General features: G+C 54.5%; 1 protein-coding gene across 2 annotated transcripts; it reads left to right on the top strand.

Annotated features, from left to right (window-relative positions):
* Positions 1-1,218: 1,218 nt before the first annotated feature.
* On the top strand, positions 1,219-18,970 carry MMD2 (monocyte to macrophage differentiation associated 2). 2 transcript variants are annotated; one of them, XM_061473324.1, is made up of 8 exons: positions 5,597-5,664; positions 13,610-13,697; positions 14,322-14,482; positions 14,583-14,657; positions 14,911-15,012; positions 15,570-15,639; positions 15,942-16,099; positions 16,743-18,970. In XM_061473324.1, the coding sequence occupies exons 1-8, from the start codon at positions 5,612-5,614 to the stop codon at positions 17,122-17,124; spliced, it is 1,089 nt and encodes a 362-aa protein (XP_061329308.1). In that variant the 5' UTR covers positions 5,597-5,611; the 3' UTR covers positions 17,125-18,970. The 2 variants fall into 2 exon arrangements, with proteins under 2 accessions (XP_061329307.1, XP_061329308.1); XM_061473323.1 differs by lacking the exons at positions 5,597-5,664; positions 16,743-18,970 and adding an exon at positions 1,219-1,501 and having other exon boundaries at positions 13,616-13,697; positions 15,942-16,432.
* Positions 18,971-19,696: the final 726 nt, after the last annotated feature.

The following is a 19,696-nucleotide window of genomic DNA, read 5'->3' as shown; positions in this document are numbered from 1 at the left end:
TTGGCTGTCCCAGATATGCTGAGAAGGTCCTCCTGAAGATGGGCCTTATTTTGTTCCCCCCCTGCACCTCCTGGATCCTGCTGTCACCAGCATGATCTCCAACAGGGTCTTCCATCCATGATGGGAAGTGTGCAGGAAGGCTCCCAGCACTGGAGAACTAGAGTGCTTCTTGTGTGCGTTGTGGACACCCCACAGTGCAGCTGGAGCATCACCCCTTTTGCATTCCCTGGGGGGATGAGCTGCTTTCGGATGGCCTTGGAGAGGGTCCAAGGATTAATTCATGCCTTGAATTAAGGGATTCTTTAATTTTTGTCTCTTTTGGCTTTTGGAAGAGTTGAGTGTACTTTATTTCCCATGGAAACGGCCATACAAGCATAACCCTTCATGTTGAGAAGTCCTCATCTGCTCCACCTTTCTCTCATCATTACAGCATCAGCAAGGAGAGGTTGAGCTGGGGGGAAGCAGGAATCTCCTCCTCCACTTGCTGCTGACCTTATGTCACCTTTTTTGTCCCTTAGATGCTTAGACCTGAAGGTGCCTGCAATCTCTGGCATACAGTGGGCACGGATGATGCCCGTATGAGCCCCCATTACCTTTTGAATCCCCTTTCTAAGCTGCCCAACCTCAGATGTATGTTGGGACATCACCTGCTTTGAAAGCCTCCCTGGGTGATGGAGAGGGTGGAGCAGTGAAGGCTTAGGGTAGAGATGGGGTGAGGATTCTGGGCTCTTCAGCCCTTGCCTTGCTTTGCCCCCCTTCTCCTAAGCAGGGAATTGCATCCCCACCCATGGACACCCCACAGCGATGGGGCTGGGACAGAACCACCCACCCTGCCGGGGCCTCTGGAAAATAATAGAGAAAACACAAAACCAATTAAAATCAAATCAAGAAAAGCCAAGCCGACCCAACCAGCTCCCTGGGGAGCCCTGCCCTGGGGCAGGCAAGCGATGTCTTGGTACCCATCCCGGGGGACCCAGCCATGGAAGGGATGGAGGGGGGGCTGCTTGCCCGCACTCGCCGCTTCCTCCCCCCCCAGCTCTGCGATGCTTTAATCACATTTTCAATTCAAATCTGCTGCTATTTGATCCGCCGGGGGTTGGCGGCGGGGAGGGGGGAGTATTTTTAGCTGTGCTTAAAGCTGCCGTGGCGGCTGAGGGAGAGCGGGCAGGTTGCTGTGGTCGGGCAGAGTTGGACGGGATCCCCCCCCCCCCGCTGCCGCCTCCTCCTCTTTGCACATCCGAGGGCGGCAGCGGGGCTGGCTCCCCCCTCCCGGAGGTCGCCTTTGTTTTCCCCGAGTCGCTCTCCCGAGCAGCCGGGGGGAATCGGGAGGGGGCCGGGGCCGGGCTGGACCAGACCGGCCGCCCCTTCTCCCGCTCGCCCCGCGGCGGAGTTGGTTCGGTTCCCCCCTCGGGCGGCTCTTCCCGGCCGCCGGGACCCCCCATGGCACCGCCGCGATGTTCGTGTCCCGGCTCCTGGATTTCCAGAAGACGCGCTACGCCAGGTAAAGCCGTCGGTGCGGCGGTCCCCGACCCCCGGGTGCTTGCGGAGCCCCAGGACAGCCCCAGCCCCCTTGCCCGAGCTCGGTTCCAGCGGGGGACGGAGCCCAAAAGGACCTTCAAAAGCTGCTGAGAGCCCCAAAGCACAGGGCAGGTGCGGGATGCTCTTCTGGGAGAAAGGTACCTGCTGTTCTGCATCCCTAAGGGATTCTGAGCATCCTTGAGAGCTGTCGCTGCCTTTCGCTGGGTCTAACTTCGCTGTTGCTCTCCCGCTGCTGGGGGACCAGGACCCTGGGGACAGACCCTCTATGGAAGGACCAGGGTTGCCCAGGGTCCTGCATCACCCGAGAAGCCCCCTCGGGGTAGACCTGGGGGCTCCAATGCAGTGCACCGGTGGTAGATCCTTCTCCCTGCTCCGTGAAATACCTGGTGAGGTTTTCCAGCAGCAGGGACTGGTCTGAAAAGCCCAGGAGCGCTGAGAAACCTCACGGCATTACCTGTGTAGGGGGAAACCTGAGGACTGCTAAGCACGGGTCAGAGGGCACTCGGCCATGCACGCTGCTGGGGGATCAGATGTGGCCTTTAGGAGGGAGCTGGTGGGTGATGTAGGGACATCAGTCACCCACAGACCTCCAGCACAGCGGGTGGCCAAGGATGAGCTGGATCGTGCAGTGCTGTGTGCTGCGCAGCCAGATGGGGCTCAGCGTGGCGCTGGGGGTACTCGGGTTTGCACTGAGGACATGCTTTGCTCCCAGCTCCCTCTGACTGCGTTGGGGATGTTTTCATGGCTGCAGAGGGTCCCACAGGCTCATGCAGCTCCTGGGGACACTGAGTTCAGCTGCTGCCATCACCAGAATCCCAGTGGTCCTGTTAGAGGCAGATACCAGAGGGAAACTCGAATGGAAAGAAGCAGCAATGGTGTTTCTTGCTTGCTCCAGGCAGGAGCATCTCTGAAGGATGCTGGGCTGGGTAAGAGCAGGAGACCTCCCTTCCACCCCCTAAGCCACCAGTTCCTCTCCTTCCAGGTGTCCCATATGGACAATCCATGCTTGCACTTCCGAAAACTGTGCTCAAACCCCATTTTGATCCTACAGCTGCTTCCTAACCACTTCTGCTGTGGGGAGACGCAGGAGGTACCTTCTGCACATCATCCAGTTGTGAAAACAGAGAATTCAAACCCTTTTCTCCCTGCTGGCATGTGGAGGACAGCACCATGGGAAGATGGAGCCAGGCTAAAGGCTGTACCCCCCCCAAAGCATGAGGACAACCATGCCTTTGCCCACAGCAGTAGTGCAGAGGTTCTTTCAGGGTTAGACAGCAGAAAGGGGCTGCTTCCCTACCTCAGTCCCCCCAGGCAGAATCCATCTGCAACCTGTTGCTGGATTTGTCCAAAATGAAAGCTTGTTGTGGTCCTTTCTGGAGATGACTTGTTAAATGGGGATGAGGTGTTACAGAGAGCCCACATGCAGGGCAGGGGCTGTGGGACACAGGAAGGATTCGGTCCACAGAGCATCCTTCATCTCCCACAAGGTACCAGGGCTGGATGGGCAGCAGAAGGAGATGAGTGCTCCCTTGGATTTCACCCCAAGGCAGTCGGCAGCACATGATGCTTCCTCCATCACCTCAGAGATCCTCTTAGCCTAGTGCTTAAAAATAACAGTTGGCTAATCCCTGTTCCCCCCCTCACTCCACACACACCAGATGGGGATTGGGGTGAGCAGGAGCCACAAGGCTCGCAGTGGCACAGTCCCTTCAAGGCATCAGAAGCATCCTGGAGAAGCTTTTGCCTGTGGCCTTCCTTAAGGAAAAATAAAGGCAGAAAGTTTTCATTGTGGTGGAAAAGTCTGGAAGAGCTTCATTTTTAGCACAGTTTTATCTAATTTTGAGTGAGGAGCAAGAAAGGAAACTTGGACATCGAGATACCTGCCAACAGGAATAAATAAAACACAGCGTGTTTGATGGAAGACCTGTTGTGTGCAAGCTGCAACGAAGGCACCGGGCTTTGAACAAAGAGATGAAAGGCAGGAATCAATGTGAGAGCGTTCAGGAGAAGAGAGGATGTTGGAGCCAGGAGAAAACTCAGGGCTGGAGGAGCACTGAGGAGTCCCCAAATCCTTCCCAGCTGGGCTTCAGAGAGAGAGGATTGTGGCTGTGGCAAAGGGAAGGCGCTGGCACCGTGGTGGGAACAGGGGATGCGTGGCAATGCTGCTCGAGCAGGTCATGGTTGTAAACGAGGCCCTGTGGTTTCTGCTCTGCTGTGGGGTGCAGGAGGCTCCTCCATTACCTGCCACCATGGGGAAAGGGAGCTGAGAAGCACAGTTGCTGCAAGGCTTCCCCTGTCGCTCACAGCCTGCGCCGTGGCAATGATAGTCATCTCCTGCCGACAGGCCAAATTCAGCCGTGACGCCAGCAGCAGCATGCGGTGACAGGGTGCAAGCAGATGCGATTCCTCCTGCTTACCCCACCACCAGGCTGTCATTCCCCTACTCTCCCTCCACCCTTTCCTCTCTTCCTCCCAGCTCACCAACGTGGTGTTGGCTTCCTCCCCCCCAAGCAGCAGATCAGTGCAAGTGGCATCTTCATCACTTAAACACATCGGCCAGGTTACACTGATCCCTCCCTCCACTCACCACCAGCTTTGACTCCACTTTGGTCCACAGATAGGGACCAGTGCCTCCTCCCTGCATACCTTCTGTGGGGCTGCAGCTCAGCCCAAATCTCCCTTCAGGGACACAGAATGCTTCCCAGAGTTCAGCCCTCCAAAGCCATCATTGAAAGGAAACATGATTAAGTGGGATGCTGCTGTGTCTGGCCAGCTTCAGCGGCTCTGGAGCTGCAGGCTGTGCAGGGCACTGAATCATCCTAATAAACTGATAGCAGTTCACGATTGGATTTGTTAATGTAAAAAGCTCTACATCTTATTGCGTCTGCTTGTCTGTGCAGAGTAACACAGAGAGGAACAGCCAGGAAAATCCACATTAATTTCTCAGCACAGAAGAAGGAGGTTAGGGGAAAAGGGGGCCTCAATAGGTGCACGGTCCAGGCTCGTCTTCACCTGCCTGGTGTCTGCAATGTAGACACCGCTACCTCCTCACCAGCACAAGGGGATGGGAGATCTGGACGCTACACTTGCTCACAAGGAAATCATAGAATGGTTTGGGTGGGAAAGGATCTTAAAATCATCCAGGTCCAACCCCCCTGCCTCTGAGTCTGGAGAAATACAGCTGGGAAAACCTCCCTTCTTGCTCTCTGCACCTGCAATTACTGAGCAAGGAGATATTTGCTGACTCCTTCTCCAGCATCTCTGGGCAAGAGAGGAAGAGAACCACCAGTAGGAATAGGAGAGAGAGAAAACATTGGGGTGCTCAGCCCCCAGACATGATGAAAACAATGCCAGGCTGCCAGCCTGAACACAGCTATCGCATTGGGAAGATCTGGTCCCCGTTTGCAATGAAAGCGCAAGCAGCCCTCGCCTGCTCCCACACATATTGAGATGCTTTCCAAGAGCTCTGCTTCCCCCACAGCCAGCGTGGGATGAAGCAGCGAGAAGGGAAATGCTTTCAGTGTAGGTATTGCAGCTCAGAGATGCTCAAGAGGCAGGGGTTCCTCACCGTGCGAGCACCATCCCCAATGAGATCTGCTAGCTTGCCCCAGCTGAACAGATCCCCTTGCTGCAAAAGGCACTGCTCCAAGAGATGGGGAGACCCCCAGAATCCCCAGCATCATCCAGTGTCACCGGCCAATTCCATATTGGTTGCTCTGTTGCATCAGGCTGACTCAGATACCCTCTTGAGATGGCACTGGTAGGATTCATCTTATGTCTGCACCCAGGGTGCAGTTATTGGATCCAGGTACTTAGAAGGCAACAAGTACTCAAAACCCCATTTGCAATGGGATAGTCCCTCAAAATGCCCCATTCCCTCCTTTTGGAGGGCCAGCAGGACAAGCTCAGGTGGGGAATCATTGCACTGGAGTGGGCAAGCCAAGCCCTGTGCCTTGCCCTTGTGCGGGAAGGAAGGTCTCTTGGGTGCCTGGGAAACACATGCCCCATGGTTTCCTCCCTCCTTCAGCTGGTGTTGGATATCAGCCTGATGTGATTCTTTGGCCAGCTTCCTATGGCCAGCTTCATGGGGTGGCAGCCAACGCTATGCATGGGAAATTCAAGCCACTTCCCAGCATGGCAGGTCACTGAACACAAGAAACAGGGATCTCCCAGGGCTGCTCCGAGGCTTGCCTTCCTCTTCCCTCCTCCCTTCCCACACTGCTCCACAGGAAGACAAAGCAATGCAAACCAGCTACAACTCCTACAGGAAGGAAGGGAAAAGAACAGGACTTATTTCAGTTCATTGCTCTTACGAGGTGCTTGGCTGCAAAAGGAGATTGGTTGAGTACCCAGAGAGATGCTGTGAGGGGATGAATGCTCAGAGCAGGGGCTGAGTGAGGCAGAGACGTGACCAAACACCAGAGCTCTCCCTTTGGGGTTGTCCAGATGTAATTGAACCTCAATGCTTTTATGCAGTGAAGATGCAGAGCCTGATGAGCTCTATGTGATCCACTGGCAACTTCTCATAACGTGATAACACAAGCATCATATTCCTAGATGTTTACTTCAGATGCCTATTAGTTGAGCCAAGCAGTGCTGACCTTTGGAAGAGTTCAGATCCATGTCTGTTCCAGTTTAGAGCCCAGGCTTGCTGCTGGGGAAAAGGGATTTGAAGCAGAGAGAGATGGGCAGGTCAGGGGCAAGGAGCACTGTATTAAGCAGCACACTCTGGTACTGCAGCACTAGACAACAACCTGCACTGTCGCAAACACTAATGGAAATGCTGGTATCTGCTTGCTTGGCTGGTGGAATTCATTATTCTCCTTCTGTGCCTTTGTGGTCCAGAGGCATTTGCTGAGTAATACAGATATCATTTGTACATGAGCATCATCCAGGAATCCCAAATAAGAGCCTGTCTCAGGTTATGGGGAAACCTTATGGACCTGAGAAACAATGCCCTGCCCATGTCATTTCAGTCACAGAGACAGGCAGGGTCAGAGGCTGGGGAGGCTCCAGACCTCAAACTCTTCACTTACCCTCCTTGGGCTGTTGTGGAGTTTAAGCAGGCAGAACCAGCTCAGGATTTGTTCCACTACCTTCTGCGTTCAGGGCAATGCAGGCAAGGCAGCAAGGAACAACTTTCCAAACAAGCAAATAGTGAATAACAGAGAATCTTCAGCTCAGGAATCAGCCCTCCTCACATTCACAAGGCACCTGGGACATCGGAGTCATTGTGACTAATCAGCTATTGTTGTCTCACGAGTACCAAGTGAAACAAGAAGTCCCAGCTCAGAAAGTAATTTGGGAAACACTCACCAATCCCATCTGTTGTGAATAAACAGCTCTGCTGCAGCTTCAGGGTCATGATTTGTCTTGGAATAGCTGGAGATACCATCTACATAAAGAGCAGGAAGCCTGCTGGAGAGAAAGAGAAATACCCCTGCACAGAGAATGGGAATACAGACAGTTATGACCATGCTGGGAATTACCTGCTGAGTTTCCACTTACCAGCCAAGGCCTATGGATATATAGGGGCTCTCACGGGTGCAGAAATGGTCTATGCCTGCATCTGGATTGGAGCCTCCCATGTTTGTCTCTGCTAGGATGAGGAGCAAAGAACAGGATTTAGATACAGCCTCAGTGTGTTCAGGGAAATAGCAGCACATTGTCTTCCTGCCAGTCTCAGCCCCTCATATATCCACTCCTGCAGCAGCAGGATGTGCCAGGGGAGTGTATTCTCTGTCCCTTCATCTGTGCCTGCAGTTCAGAGCCAGGTACAGCACGGACAGGGCTGAGCACATGGTCCCTGTCTGGGAGCATCTCTAAGCTGGCAAGCAGACTTGTTCATCGTTTCTCATGGCACACAGGCTCTGCAGTGCCAGGGGATGGTCTGCAGCCAGCCCAGGGTGTTACCACATGTCAGAGTGCTGGGAACAAGCAAAACTGGGATGAGGGTAATCAGAGGTGATGAATGATGACTCAATCTGCAGCCTGTTTCTGGAAGCAAGGCTCACACTGGGGGCATCCATCTGGGCAGGTTACTCCAGGAATCTGGTGATCTGCTACTTTACCCCTAAGAAAGGCTGAGAAATGCTGGTTTAAATAAAAAGCCTTTCATTTCCTGCTCCCTACCCAAGCTGCCAGCTCTTTACACTATGCCAAGAAGCAGCACAACAGAAAACACTGCACTGTTTTGCTTCATCAGCCCTCCTGCCTCTTCCCATACGGGATGAGCTGGAGTCAAAGGAGTAGCCTATGGAGCAGGCTTGCCCCATCTGCCCCTCCTCCCCTCACCAGGGAGCTGACCTGCAAGCTTAACAGCACACAGCTCAGCTTTCCAAAACAGGAGCACCATATGTTCGTGTAGGAGCATGTAAGCACTGAAGAGCAGGGATGGAAACAGAGGTTTCAGCTCTTAATGGGGTGCTGCACATGCCCATGTGGGTGGCTCTGCAGATGGTGATGCTGGGCAGCATCAGCCTGAGCATTTCTGCTTCCAGAGGCAAACGTTCCCATGTTAATGGGTAAGAAGGAAAAACCAGGATTTCTCAAGTGCTCTTGGGCTGGGTAAGGCAGCTTTGTGGTACTGCAGGGTCTGAGGGCTCTGCACTGGGAGCTGAAGCCTTTGCCATGTTACCAAGTGACAAAATCTATGGCCTGGACCTGATGAGGCCCTGACTAGATCCCTGTGGTCCTGCTCTGTCTCTTGGATCCAGCGATTGCATCCCATACGTAAGCAGCATGGAGGGCCCTGCGCTGCATCATCACACAGAGCTCCCCAGGCCTGAGCTAATTACAAGCCACAGAGGAGCTCAGGGGGATGAAGCCTCTTACCAGGGGCTGCAGAATTACCAGATTACAGGTCAGAAGCAGAGCACATGCCAAGCCCCAGCTTACAGGGATGCCACCACCGCAGCTCGCATGGAAGCACAAATGTGAGGACCAAGCACTGGGTGTGCAGCCTCTGGGCCCATTAGGGCAAATCCAGACCATGCACTGAGAGGGGTCTGGGGCCAGCCTGCCCTACAGGGACACATCTAATCCACTGATGTCACCTCAGGCATCACAACACTTGCTCTACCAAGGGGCAACCCAAAGGGTCCCAGCAGGACTTACCACTGCTGCCGGTCAGCATCCAGCAAATGCTTTCTCCGTCCTTCCTCTCTAAGATGCCACCATGAAAATACAATCCACTTCCATTACCCTAAAAGCAGTTAAGATACCAGTCACAAAGAGAAGGAGAAATCCCCTCTCTTTGCAGTCAAATCCCCAGGAGCTGCCCCATAGGAACACAGATCCCTGGGACAAGAAGATAGATACAAAGCAAACCAGCATCCAACCTCTAACCTAAGACATTAAACCAGCTCCTTAGCAAACCCAGCCCTTTTATAAGCTATTTGCAGGTGAAACTTGTAGATATTAGCTGCTCTGGGGAGATTCACATCACCTGGGAGCACTGTAGGATATGCACATTTAGTGCTTCATGGGTTGTGAAGGGGATGTGTTGGCTCTTCAAGTGTGGCAGCCATGGCAATGTTCAGGGGGAGCCTAGCTCCTCAACACATAGATGCACAGCCACGTGTCATGTATAAAGCCTGGTTTAGAGCAGGGCTGGGAATGTCATTGTGGGACTGGCTTTTTCCAAAGGCAGGGATGAGCTGCTCAATGGCACCCCAGCTCATGCCTGCCTGTCCGTATCATGTGTGTATGTACATATATATACACGTGTGCATATATATACACATACTATGTGTAGATGTATGGGTATATTTAATATATACCAATACCTGAGCTATATTTCCTTTATTTTGCACCCTCTTTATGCTATCCATCCACCAGCTCACCTGAAGGATGACAAATTATTATCCTCACTCAGAGAGGGATAAAGGCAGGGAAAGGGAAAGGAAGTGATGTGGCAGAGGCCAGCCAGAGGGTCAGGACTGAAGGCAGAGCTAAACCCCATCTCTCCTGAATCACATCCCAGCCTGGGTCTCCATCAGGGCTGTTCCCACCTTGTGTGTGTAGGGCACAGCTCTGCAAAGTGTCCCATGGCTCTGCCTGTGTGAGCGTGTGGTGCCCCTGGAGTGGCTGATGGAGGTTGTCTTGGTGTTCAAATGCTCACACATGAGCCCTCCTGAGGAATACCTTAATCCCCATTTTACCTTCTTCTCCCTTACCCTGGCAAAGCAGGAGTGATTTTCGAGGTCAGAACTTTGTTCTTGGATAAAAGTCCTTATAAAACTTAGCAAATGCTCCCAGAACCACAAAAAAACAGAGTGGGAGAAAGAGAAGGAGAAAGGAACAAGCCTGGGAAGCTGGCTCTGCACTTTGCCCTGGCTGCCTGCGACAAGGGGCTCTTTGTTCCCCTGGCCGGAGCCTGCTGCACTGGCCCTTTTCAGTCTCCCTCCCTGGGAAAGGGGCCAGGGGGAAGCAGGACAAGCAGGGCAGGGGAAAACCCTGGGGCTGCATGAATAATCCCTGCTTGGACCCCCACCAGCCCCCCTATCTTCATATAGATGGTCTGTATAGCATCTGCCAGGAGCAGCACTGGGAGTAAAAGGTGCCTGGGAGCCCCTCGGGTCTCTGCTTCCCATGTGGCATCCCTGAGAATGACCATGCCCCTGCTCCTGCTGTGCAAGAGGTGTGAAAGGTTTGTGTCTTTTGGACTTTGCAATCCTAAAGCATCTGCTAAAATGCATTGAAGCATCCAGCCAAGGTGTAATCGCCTGTCTGCAGCTTCCCAGACCTGCAGTGTTGAATGAGCCATGACATAGAATCATAGAAGAGTTTGGGTTGGAAAGGACCTTAAGATCATCCAGTTCCAACCCCCTGCCATGGGCAGGGACACCTCACACTAAACCATGGCACCCAAGGCTCTGTCCAACCTGGCCTTGAACACTGCCAGGGATGGAGCATTCACAACCTCCCTGGGCAACCCATTCCAGTGGCTCACCACCCTAACAGGAAAGAATTTCCTCCTTATACCCAATCTAAACTTCCCCTGTTTCAGTTTGAACCCAACACCCCTTGTCCTATTACTACAGCCCTTGATAAAGAGTCCTTCTCCAGCATCCTTGTAGCCCCCTTCAGATACTGGAAGGCTGCTCTGAGGTCTCCACGCAGCCTTCTCTTCTCCAGGCTGAACAGCCCCAACTCTCTCAGCCTATCTTCACACAGGAGGTGCTCCAGTCCCTGATCATCCTCGTGGCCTCCTCTGGACTTGTTCCAACAGTTCCATGTCCTTCTTATGTTGAGGACACAGGACCTGTACCCGGTGCTCCAAGTGGGGTCTGACACTGTGGCTTTGCCCAGGCAGTGTAGGCTGGATGCTGTTATGAACACATCTCCCTCATCTCCTCCCACCCAGGGATACAGCCAGGGTATCCCCAACCCTACGGATGCAATGACATGGAGCAGGCGATGGCTGTGGATTGAGCCAGCCGGGCAGGAGTCTTCCTGCAGGGATCAGAGCTAAGTTTGGAGAGGTGTTTCTCATATTATTGCATTGAAAAACCCCAGAGCTCTGCCTGGCTGCAGCAATTCCCTTTCTCCTGATCCCAGTTGCATAGAGCTGGGGCTGGGAAACACAGAGCAGCCTCCAACCTCTCTGGGCTTTCATCAGCTCTAATGAGAGTCGCAGGTGCCCTTTCCAAGCGTGTCTCTGTCCAGGTTCAGATTTGAGGCTGGTTTGGTGCACCACTACAGCAACTTTCTGCAGGCTGGGAACGCTGCAGGGCTCCCCATGCTCTGCCATCGCAGGGATGGCGTGAGCTGGATGGATGCTTAGCATCCCAGGATGGTCTGGGAGACAGATAAAGGAGAGAAGAGAAGGTGAGGGAATGCCCTCTGCACCCCTGGGGAGCAAGGTGCTGCAGAAGGACTCGTCCTGCCCTGCCAGAAGATGTGCAAACGTCGGCTGCTCCCATGTTTGTTTGCACAGCTCCGCTCCTGAGCACAGAGGACCATGAAATTGTGTCCAACTACCCCTAAAATACAACCCTGGGTGCTCCAGGAGGAGCTGCTGCAGCCAGGCTGGCCCAGCACTGTGCAGCCAGGTCCCACCTCTGTGATGCTCCGTTTCCCATCTTTCACAGGATGATGCTTATTAGAAAGCAGGGCAAGGAAACAAGAGCAGGTCAAAAAGAAGTCCCTCCTCAAGGGTATTTCTCCCTCTGGGAAACGCAGATGCTTGCAGTGTGCTGCACCAGCACGGCTTTGGGCTTCAGGGACACACATTCTGTCTGACCTCATCCCATGGGAATGGCTGGGGTGGCCCTTCCTGGCCTCTCCATCCCTGCACCAGAGACAGGGAGGATATCTGCACCCCAGGGATCCCTTTCCAAAGGGTCTGGATGTCCCTCAGCCCTGTAGGAAGGGGCTGTGGGAACCAGCCCTGCCTCTGCTCCTTGTTACTGCTCTGAAGAGCTCAGAACAGAGGGGAGACGGTGCAGGGCTTTGTTAAAACAAATAAATCCAAGGAAAAGGCCTCGGAGGCGTTTCCTCAGCAACCGATGTCACGCGGGATGTCTGGCCTTCCCCTGCCCGCCGCCTTATTATGGGAAGGGAAAAGAAAGGGAAGCAGAAAGCAGAGGGGAGCTGGGGACAGTCTCCTGGCAACGCAGGGGACAGCAATGTCCTCCTGCCAGAGGACACGGCTCCAGCCTGGCCATTCCTTGTGGTGGGAGCGTCGGGATGAGGGGGGCATCCCTGGTGTCCCGTGGATGGATGTGACAGCGCGCCGGGCACAAGCACATCCCGAGGGATGCCCAGTCCTGATAAGTGCTGATTTACCCAGTGTGGGTCCTCCACTGCAGCGCAGTGGGAGCTTAGCCCCTCTGCTTTCTCCTCTTAATCCATAGTTTATGGATCACCACCCATCTTCCCATGGTACCAAGGTCTGGCAGCAGGCAGGGCAGGGGCTGGGGACAGGTTCCCTGGCCTGGGTCTGTTGTGGCCACACTCCCCCTGGCCTCAAATCCATGTAATTTGAGCTATTTAATCCAGCCTGGCTCACTTTTAATAGGCAGCAGTGAGCAGCTCATTCAGTGGCGCTGAGCAAGGAGAAGCCAGAAGAGTCTGTATGGATGCGGGTGGCTCAGGGATGCGGAGAGGGGACCTTTCCTGCCTTCCCCAATGCCCTGCATCACCCTGTGCCCAGCAGCAAGGTCCTGCCAGCCCCCGAGCCCCCTTGCTGGGCACAGCTCAGCTGTGAGCCCCACCACAGATGGTGCCAGAAGTGGAAGCAAACAGGGTCATAAAGCAATTAGTCCAGGTCCGGAGGTGCAGCAGCAAAGTCTTTAACCCCCTGATTACCAGATCAGGCAGGGAAGGATCACTCCCTGTTTGCCTGGTTCTTATTCCCTTCTGCAAAGCCTCCACTTCTGGCCCCTGCCAGAAGAAGGTGCTGAGTGAGGCTTTGCTCTGACCTGTTACCACAGATGCATATTTAATTTGCCTCTTAATGCAGCTGCACCTACCTAGCAATGGACTGGCCAAGCCAGACACTATATTTTATCCCTGTGTGTTGATCTGACAAGAGGAAATCGATATGTTCCTCTGAACACCAGGAGCAAGCTGATACCTCAGACTAAGAGAAACGGAAATAAAGCTATAGGTTTCCAAGGGAGGATGGTGGGGTTTTCCCTGCAGTAATCTGTGCTGGGATGTGTGAGTAGGAGATAGCTGCAGGTGGTACCCAGAAACCAAAGGCAACATGGGGATTCAAGGATGCTGGAGAGGGACTCTTCATCAGGGACTGTAGAGATAGGGCAAGGGGTAATGGGTTTGAACTGAAACAGGGAAAGTTTAGATTGGATATAAGGAGGAAATTCTTTACTGTGAGGGTGGTGAGGCACTGGAATGGGTTGGCCAGGGAAGCTGTGAATGCCCCATCCCTGGTGGTGTTTAAGGCCAGGTTGGGCAGAGCCTTGAGTGCCATGGTTTAGTGTGAGGTGTCCCTGCCCATGGCAGGAGGTTGGAACTGGATGATCTTAAGGTCCTTTCCAATCCAAACCATTTCGTGATTCCTCCAAACCCCATCCTCTGAGTGAGTTCCTCTCCATGCTTCTCGCTGCAGGTTCATGAATCACCGTGTCCCATCCAACTGCAGGTACCAGCCGACGGAGTACGAGCACGCAGCCAACTGTGCCACCCATGCAGTGAGTCCCTGTCCCCACCCCAGGGCTAGGTGGGATGGTGCTCAGCTCCCCATGGATCCTCTGAGGAACTTCAAGGAACTCCTAGAAATGCTTATGCTCAGCCCTGCTGCTGCGGGTCTCAGGGCTGTGGTGAAGCAGATGGATGCTGAGCAATGGGATGCTCTCCCTCCTTCTGCCCTGGGAAGCTGATGTGCATGTCCCTTGCTCTCACTCACCATGCCCCCAGGGAAGCTGGCTGCCGTGGGCTTAGTGGAGCAGGAGTATTTTGCAGAGCTCCATGAAAACAGAGTGGTTTTCACAGCAGGGATGGTGACAGGAGCCCCATGGGGCTGCCTACACAAGCGGTCCCCACATCAGGGTTTCCCTTAGGAGCTGGCAGCTCCCACTCTGAGTCCTGGGGGATGACTCGGGGGTAGCCATCCTCCTTGTGCCTTCCTCCTCCTCATCTTCACCTGGAGAAGCTGTTTTGGAGCTGCACCAAAATAGAGGGGAAAAAGCCTGCCCCTCATGGGTGGTGGCTTTGACCAGGAGCAAAAGGAACACCTAAAAGGCAAATCAGAGACTGTACTGTAGCTGCTAGATGGAAATGCAGAGAGTCAGCAAAGATTTGCTTCTCCTTTCCAGTTCTGGATCCTGCCCAGCATCCTTGGCAGCTCCATCCTCTACATCCTCTCTGATGACCAGTGGGAAACTATCTCAGCCTGGATCTATGGCTGTGGCTTGTCCAGCCTCTTCATTGTCTCCACCATCTTCCACACCATCTCCTGGAAGAAGAGGCATCTCAGGTACCAGCCCTGATTGCTGGGGGTTCAGGAGAAGGGGGAAGGGGTCCAGAGGCCCATGGTGCTGCAGGCTGTGACCTGTCTGTCTCTGTCCATCCCACAGGACGGTGGAGCACTGCTTGCACATGTTTGACAGGATGGTGATCTACTTCTTCATCGCAGCATCATATGCTCCCTGGTGAGTTGCTGGGGAGTGGGGGCCATCACTTGCCCTCCCCCCGGATGGGAGAAAATCACAACAGCTCCAACAGATAGGGCTTCCCTCTGTGGCTTTGACTCTGCTCGGGGCTGTACCCCACCCCTTTCCTCAAAAGCTTATCTTATAGATTGCAAGCCCTTTAAGTTGAAGTTGCAAGCTGGGAAGACCTTTGATGGGATAGCCATGGGGCACCTCTCTGCCCTAGATCCTCACCACCACTTGGGTCTTGCAGGCTGAACCTGAGGGAGTTGGGTCCCTGGGCTTCCCACATGCGCTGGATCATCTGGATCATGGCATCTGTTGGCACCGTCTATGTTTTCTTCTTCCATGAGCGGTGAGTGCCGTTACTTGGCTCTGTGCTGGTGGGTATTGCAGAGCCCAGCTCTGCCAGCCCCTATAAATGCCCAAGGATGCAGGGGAGAGCAAGAAGGATGGAGACAGACAGACAGGTACAGTGTTCCTGGCAGTCTTCTGGTCAGCTGGAAGTGGAGAATCGGACCACGTCCTTCCCCATCTGTATTCTGGCTTTAGGAGCTTTGGTGGCAGGGATGCGGGAAGAGGGATGTGGGAAGAGGGATGCGGGAAGAGGCACGCGGGAGCAGGGACGTGCTGCTATGAGCTGCTTCTTCCACATGGTGGCACCAAACGGAAAGCAAAAGGCTCCAGATGCCTGTCCCCGAAGCCCCAGGCTCCCAGCCCTGAGCTGGCAGCTCCGAAGCCAGGGTGAGGGTCCATCACCCCGGAGCAGGGTGCCAGCCCCGTCGCAGTGGTGTGGCTCACACATGAGGACACGGGACCTGCCGAGGTGGCACTTCCAGCCCTTTTCCTATAGCACTTACAAGTGTAAAACTCAATGCTCTTGCCTCCAAGCAGCTTCTCTGTCGGTCGCAGGTACAAGCTGGTGGAGCTGGTGTGCTACGTTATCATGGGCTTCTTCCCTGCGTTGGTCATCCTCTCCATGGTAAGCCACTGCCGGGAAGCACACGGGTTCAGCGCAAGGGGCATATCCCAGCAGGACTCCGGAGGGTTCTGTGGTGGATAAAGCCAGCCCCAAATACGATGTGGCCCAGCTTGGTTTTGTAAGTGCTTTGGGTCCCCACCACTGGACTTCCTACCTGGGCTCCATCGCACTGAAGTCTTCCAAGCCAAGCCAGGGTGCTGGGTCCCCATTGCCTGGCTGGAGGGGAGGGTGCAGCAGAAGGCAGAGAGGAGGACAGGGATGCCAAGGCCATCACTGAGCCCTATCTCCCTGCTTGCTCCCAGCCCAACAGGGATGGCCTCCCGGAGCTGGTGGCCGGTGGATTCTCCTACTGCCTGGGCATGGTCTTCTTCAAGAGCGACGGCCGCATCCCCTTCGCCCATGCCATCTGGCACCTCTTTGTGGCCATTGGAGCTGGCATCCACTACTATGCCATTTGGAGGTATCTCTACCGGCCTGGCACGCTGGAGGCTAAAACATCCCGGTAGATGCCTTAAAGACCAGCACATGGGGGCATAAGGGGAGCAGGGAGACAGCCTGTGCCACGGGCTCACCCTAAACCACCCACTAGCCCCATGGGCAGTGCTGGTGCCCTTCCTGCACAGCCAGGAGAGTCTGGAGGTGGATTTTAAACAGACTTTCCTCTTTTAACCTTGGGAACTGCTTGGATTTTGGGCACAGGTTTTGTAACACAGTGACCCACCAAGGGGCTGCTGGTGGCAGGGGAATGAATGACCGTGTGCCAGGGGCTTGAGGGGCTTCACTCACTTGCCTGGCTCTGAGCATCCCATGGGGTCCTTGACCCCACCTGCCCCTGAATAGTGACACCCTGGGTTTGGCTACTGAGCCCTTAGCATGGGCCCCCCAAGGGACTGGAGGAGTTGGGATGAGGGGAGAGATACAGCCCCTTTCCCTTGGGATGCTCCAGCCTGGGAGGGGGCACATTGGCATCCCTGCTCCAACCGGGCTCAGCTCCTAAATGGACCTAAATCATGCCAGCATTAACCACTCCCTCACAGGTTCTCTATGGGAAGGTCCAGGGACAACAAAGCCTTATGTGAGATTGAAACTAGGACCTCTTCCAGGGCACCCCAGAGTCCCCAAGCACTGCAGAACCCTTTCTCTCAGCCAGTATTAGGTGCACAACTCAGTACATCCCCCCCGAACGGGCCCGGGGAGCCCACCAGGATGTTTTGTCCTTGGGGTGCTTTGTTTTCCTCTCCAATCTCAGTGCCGTGGCACATTCAAAGCACAGCCCCGCTCCCAGGCTCTTGCCTGTGCCTTCAAGCAGGGAGCAGAGGGGGGATCCGGATCCCAGCATCCGCCTGGCTGGGGTCAGCCCATCCACATCAGGGGATTTTTGTTCTCCTTGAGGGAGGGAAGCAAACCTCCTTGGATTGGGATCACGGGGCTGCCTGCCTTTTCTGCTCCCATTCTGGTGGTGAGCCTATTGCCCATCATCATTAACTCCGCTCCTGGGAGGATTTCTGGCGTTCCCAGAATTGATGTAGGGGAAAGATGCCTCTGCGCGATGCTTGGAGGTGAGCTGAATGGGGAGGTCCTAGTGATGCTCGGCTATTAAACACCTAACCACAGCTCCACAGTGCTGCTTTCCAGGGTACGATAACAAGACATGGAGCACCCATTCAGCCATCAGAAGCAGCCTGATAGTGCTGGAATGGGAAAACCACACTGGTCCTGCTCCCCAGGCTGCTGGAGCTGTTAAGGACTGGTCTGTGCTGGGACCCCGCACAACATCGCTGCTCTCACCCCTGCCTGCACAGTCCTCAGGAGCCCCTGGAGGCATCGATTTCCCATCAGCTCTTTTCGGCCTCTTGATTAATTGTGGCTGCAGCAGCCTTGGCACAACGGGGCAAACGAAGGAGATTTATGGCCACTGTCCCACGTCTCCTGTTTCTCTGGTAGCCAAGGAGCTGAGCTCCAGGCTCTGCTCCGTCTCCCACAGAGCTTAGGTCTCCCCAGCCTGCATCATCCCAGGACCAGCTCTGTATCGTCCATCAAATGACCAAAGAGACAGCATCCAGATGCTCATCCCCTCCTGACTGTGGCTGTGGTCACCAGGGCAACAAAAGAATCCTGTGGGTTTTCACTTCCATAGGCACAAGGTTCCTATAAGGGGCTCTAGGTGCATGCCTCTGCCATAGGGCTGCTGGGGGGTCTCTACCCAGGGCACCCCAAATCAGCCTTTGGGCTGGGTCACCCCTTGGGGTGATGGGTGGTCCTAAGGGACAGGGGATGAATGACCCAGTGTGAGCCCAGTCTCTGCTGCTGCATGTCCCAAGATCCCATGTCCAATCCCTTGCTCCATCATCTGCTGCAGATGGAGGGTGGAGGATAAGCTGTGAGTAACCAGCAGTTGGTGGAGCATTTTGGGGGTTGAAATAGCAGGATAGGAGGTCCCAGAACAGAAGATGCTATTTTTTTCTGCCTGGCAAGTCTTTACCCTTCTCCGTGCCTCAGTTTCCCCATCTGTAAAATGGGGGAGAAGACAGCAACCTACCTCACAGGGCTCATGTGAGGACCCTGTGGAGCACCTGAAGGACAACCAGTGCTTTACAAACGCGTGCTTCAACTTTAACCAAGGGGGGGGGACACCAGATTCCCAGCATCACCGTGGGGCATGGTGACAACAGCGGCTCAATGTGCCTGGCTCTCCTCCTCTTCCATCACTAAATCCCACTGGGAACAGGCCATGCACACAGCAGTCAGGGGCTGAGGATGCCCAGGGACCACCGTTGCATTTCGTTCTTCATCCCAAGGGATGAAGCTGTTTTGCCATTGGGGCTTCTGGCTCTAAATGCATCCTGGGGGCTCCTGAGTCACAGGGGGGTGCCCGAAGGACCTTTCCGAAGCCACTTTATCCCAGCCTCCTGCTGAAAACCCAGGGCAGGGCAGATATCCAGGTGGGAATGGGTGGCTGGGCTCCATTGGGGACATCGCCACGCTGCCTTGAGCCCAGATCTGCCAAGTGGGCTTTGCTATAACTGATAAATCCCCCCTCTTTTCTTGCTTCCTAAATCCTTCCCTTGCAAAGCAGGGAGCACAGAGCAGGTTATGGGATTGTCCTCCTGTTTTATACTAATCCTAAATGACTCCTAACGTTGAGGATGTCTGCGGAGGAGGGTCCGAGGGGCCTTTTTAGCATCTCACGTTTTCACTGTCCATTCTTGTTCGATCAGTCTTTTATAGTTAACACAGTACTGGGTCAAGGAAACACAAATGTACGGAAGATAACGCTAATGACTATTGCTTCCTGTGGAGTAGGATTGAAATAAAAACTCAAGATACCTCACCGATGCCTGTTTGTTATATCAAAATGACTTAACCTGCAGTATGTGGAAATCAACCCATTTTCTATGTGACTTGGCCCATATGGGTGAGGAGAGGAGCCATCTATGGTGATGGAGCGCTGAGAACTGACTCACTTTGATGCATGGATGGCAGTGCCATCTTCTGCCTTGGCTCGCTGGGGGACCCAGTGCTGCTGCACCCTTCACACCACAGGGAAATCTGGGAGGCCATGGCCTGGTTGAGCTCCAAGCTGTGGGGTTTCCTTAAACAAGAACAATTGGTGGCTGCTGATGGCCCCATGCTCAGTGGTGGCGGCTGAAGGGCTCCCCAGCACCTCACCGCAGTGGTTTCGGTGCCAAGCCCTGCACGCATGCTCTGGCCCTGCCATCTCCTCTCCTGCTGTAGCTGAGCCAGGGGTTGATGTGCATCAAGCCCTGGGGCTGCATCTGCAGGGAGATGAGGATGCCAGATCTAGGGAGGAGGAAAGGGGCAGGGGGTAAGCACTGCTCGCTGTGGACCCCAGAGAGGAAACCCACCATCACCCACCAGCTCCCACAGGCACTGGCTCCCCTTGTGGAAGGAGAATTTGCCCCCATTCATGAAGCCCTCCACATGGTGCTGCCCGCCCAGGGCTCTGCACATCCACTCTCGCTTGCACCTCTCCAGTGTAATCACACCAGGGCTGGATCCCCCACAGGCTCAGGAGCTTTCCCAGAGAGCCAGGGAG

Source organism: Pezoporus flaviventris, unplaced genomic scaffold (assembly GCF_033815535.1).
Source record: "Pezoporus flaviventris isolate CSIRO_AGI_PZ_B2104156 unplaced genomic scaffold, CSIRO_AGI_Pfla_v1 ptg000078l, whole genome shotgun sequence".
Classification (NCBI taxonomy): Eukaryota; Metazoa; Chordata; class Aves; order Psittaciformes; family Psittacidae; genus Pezoporus; species Pezoporus flaviventris.
The sequence above is the reverse complement of the archived record's forward strand: the minus strand, read 5'-3'. Positions and strand labels throughout refer to the sequence as shown.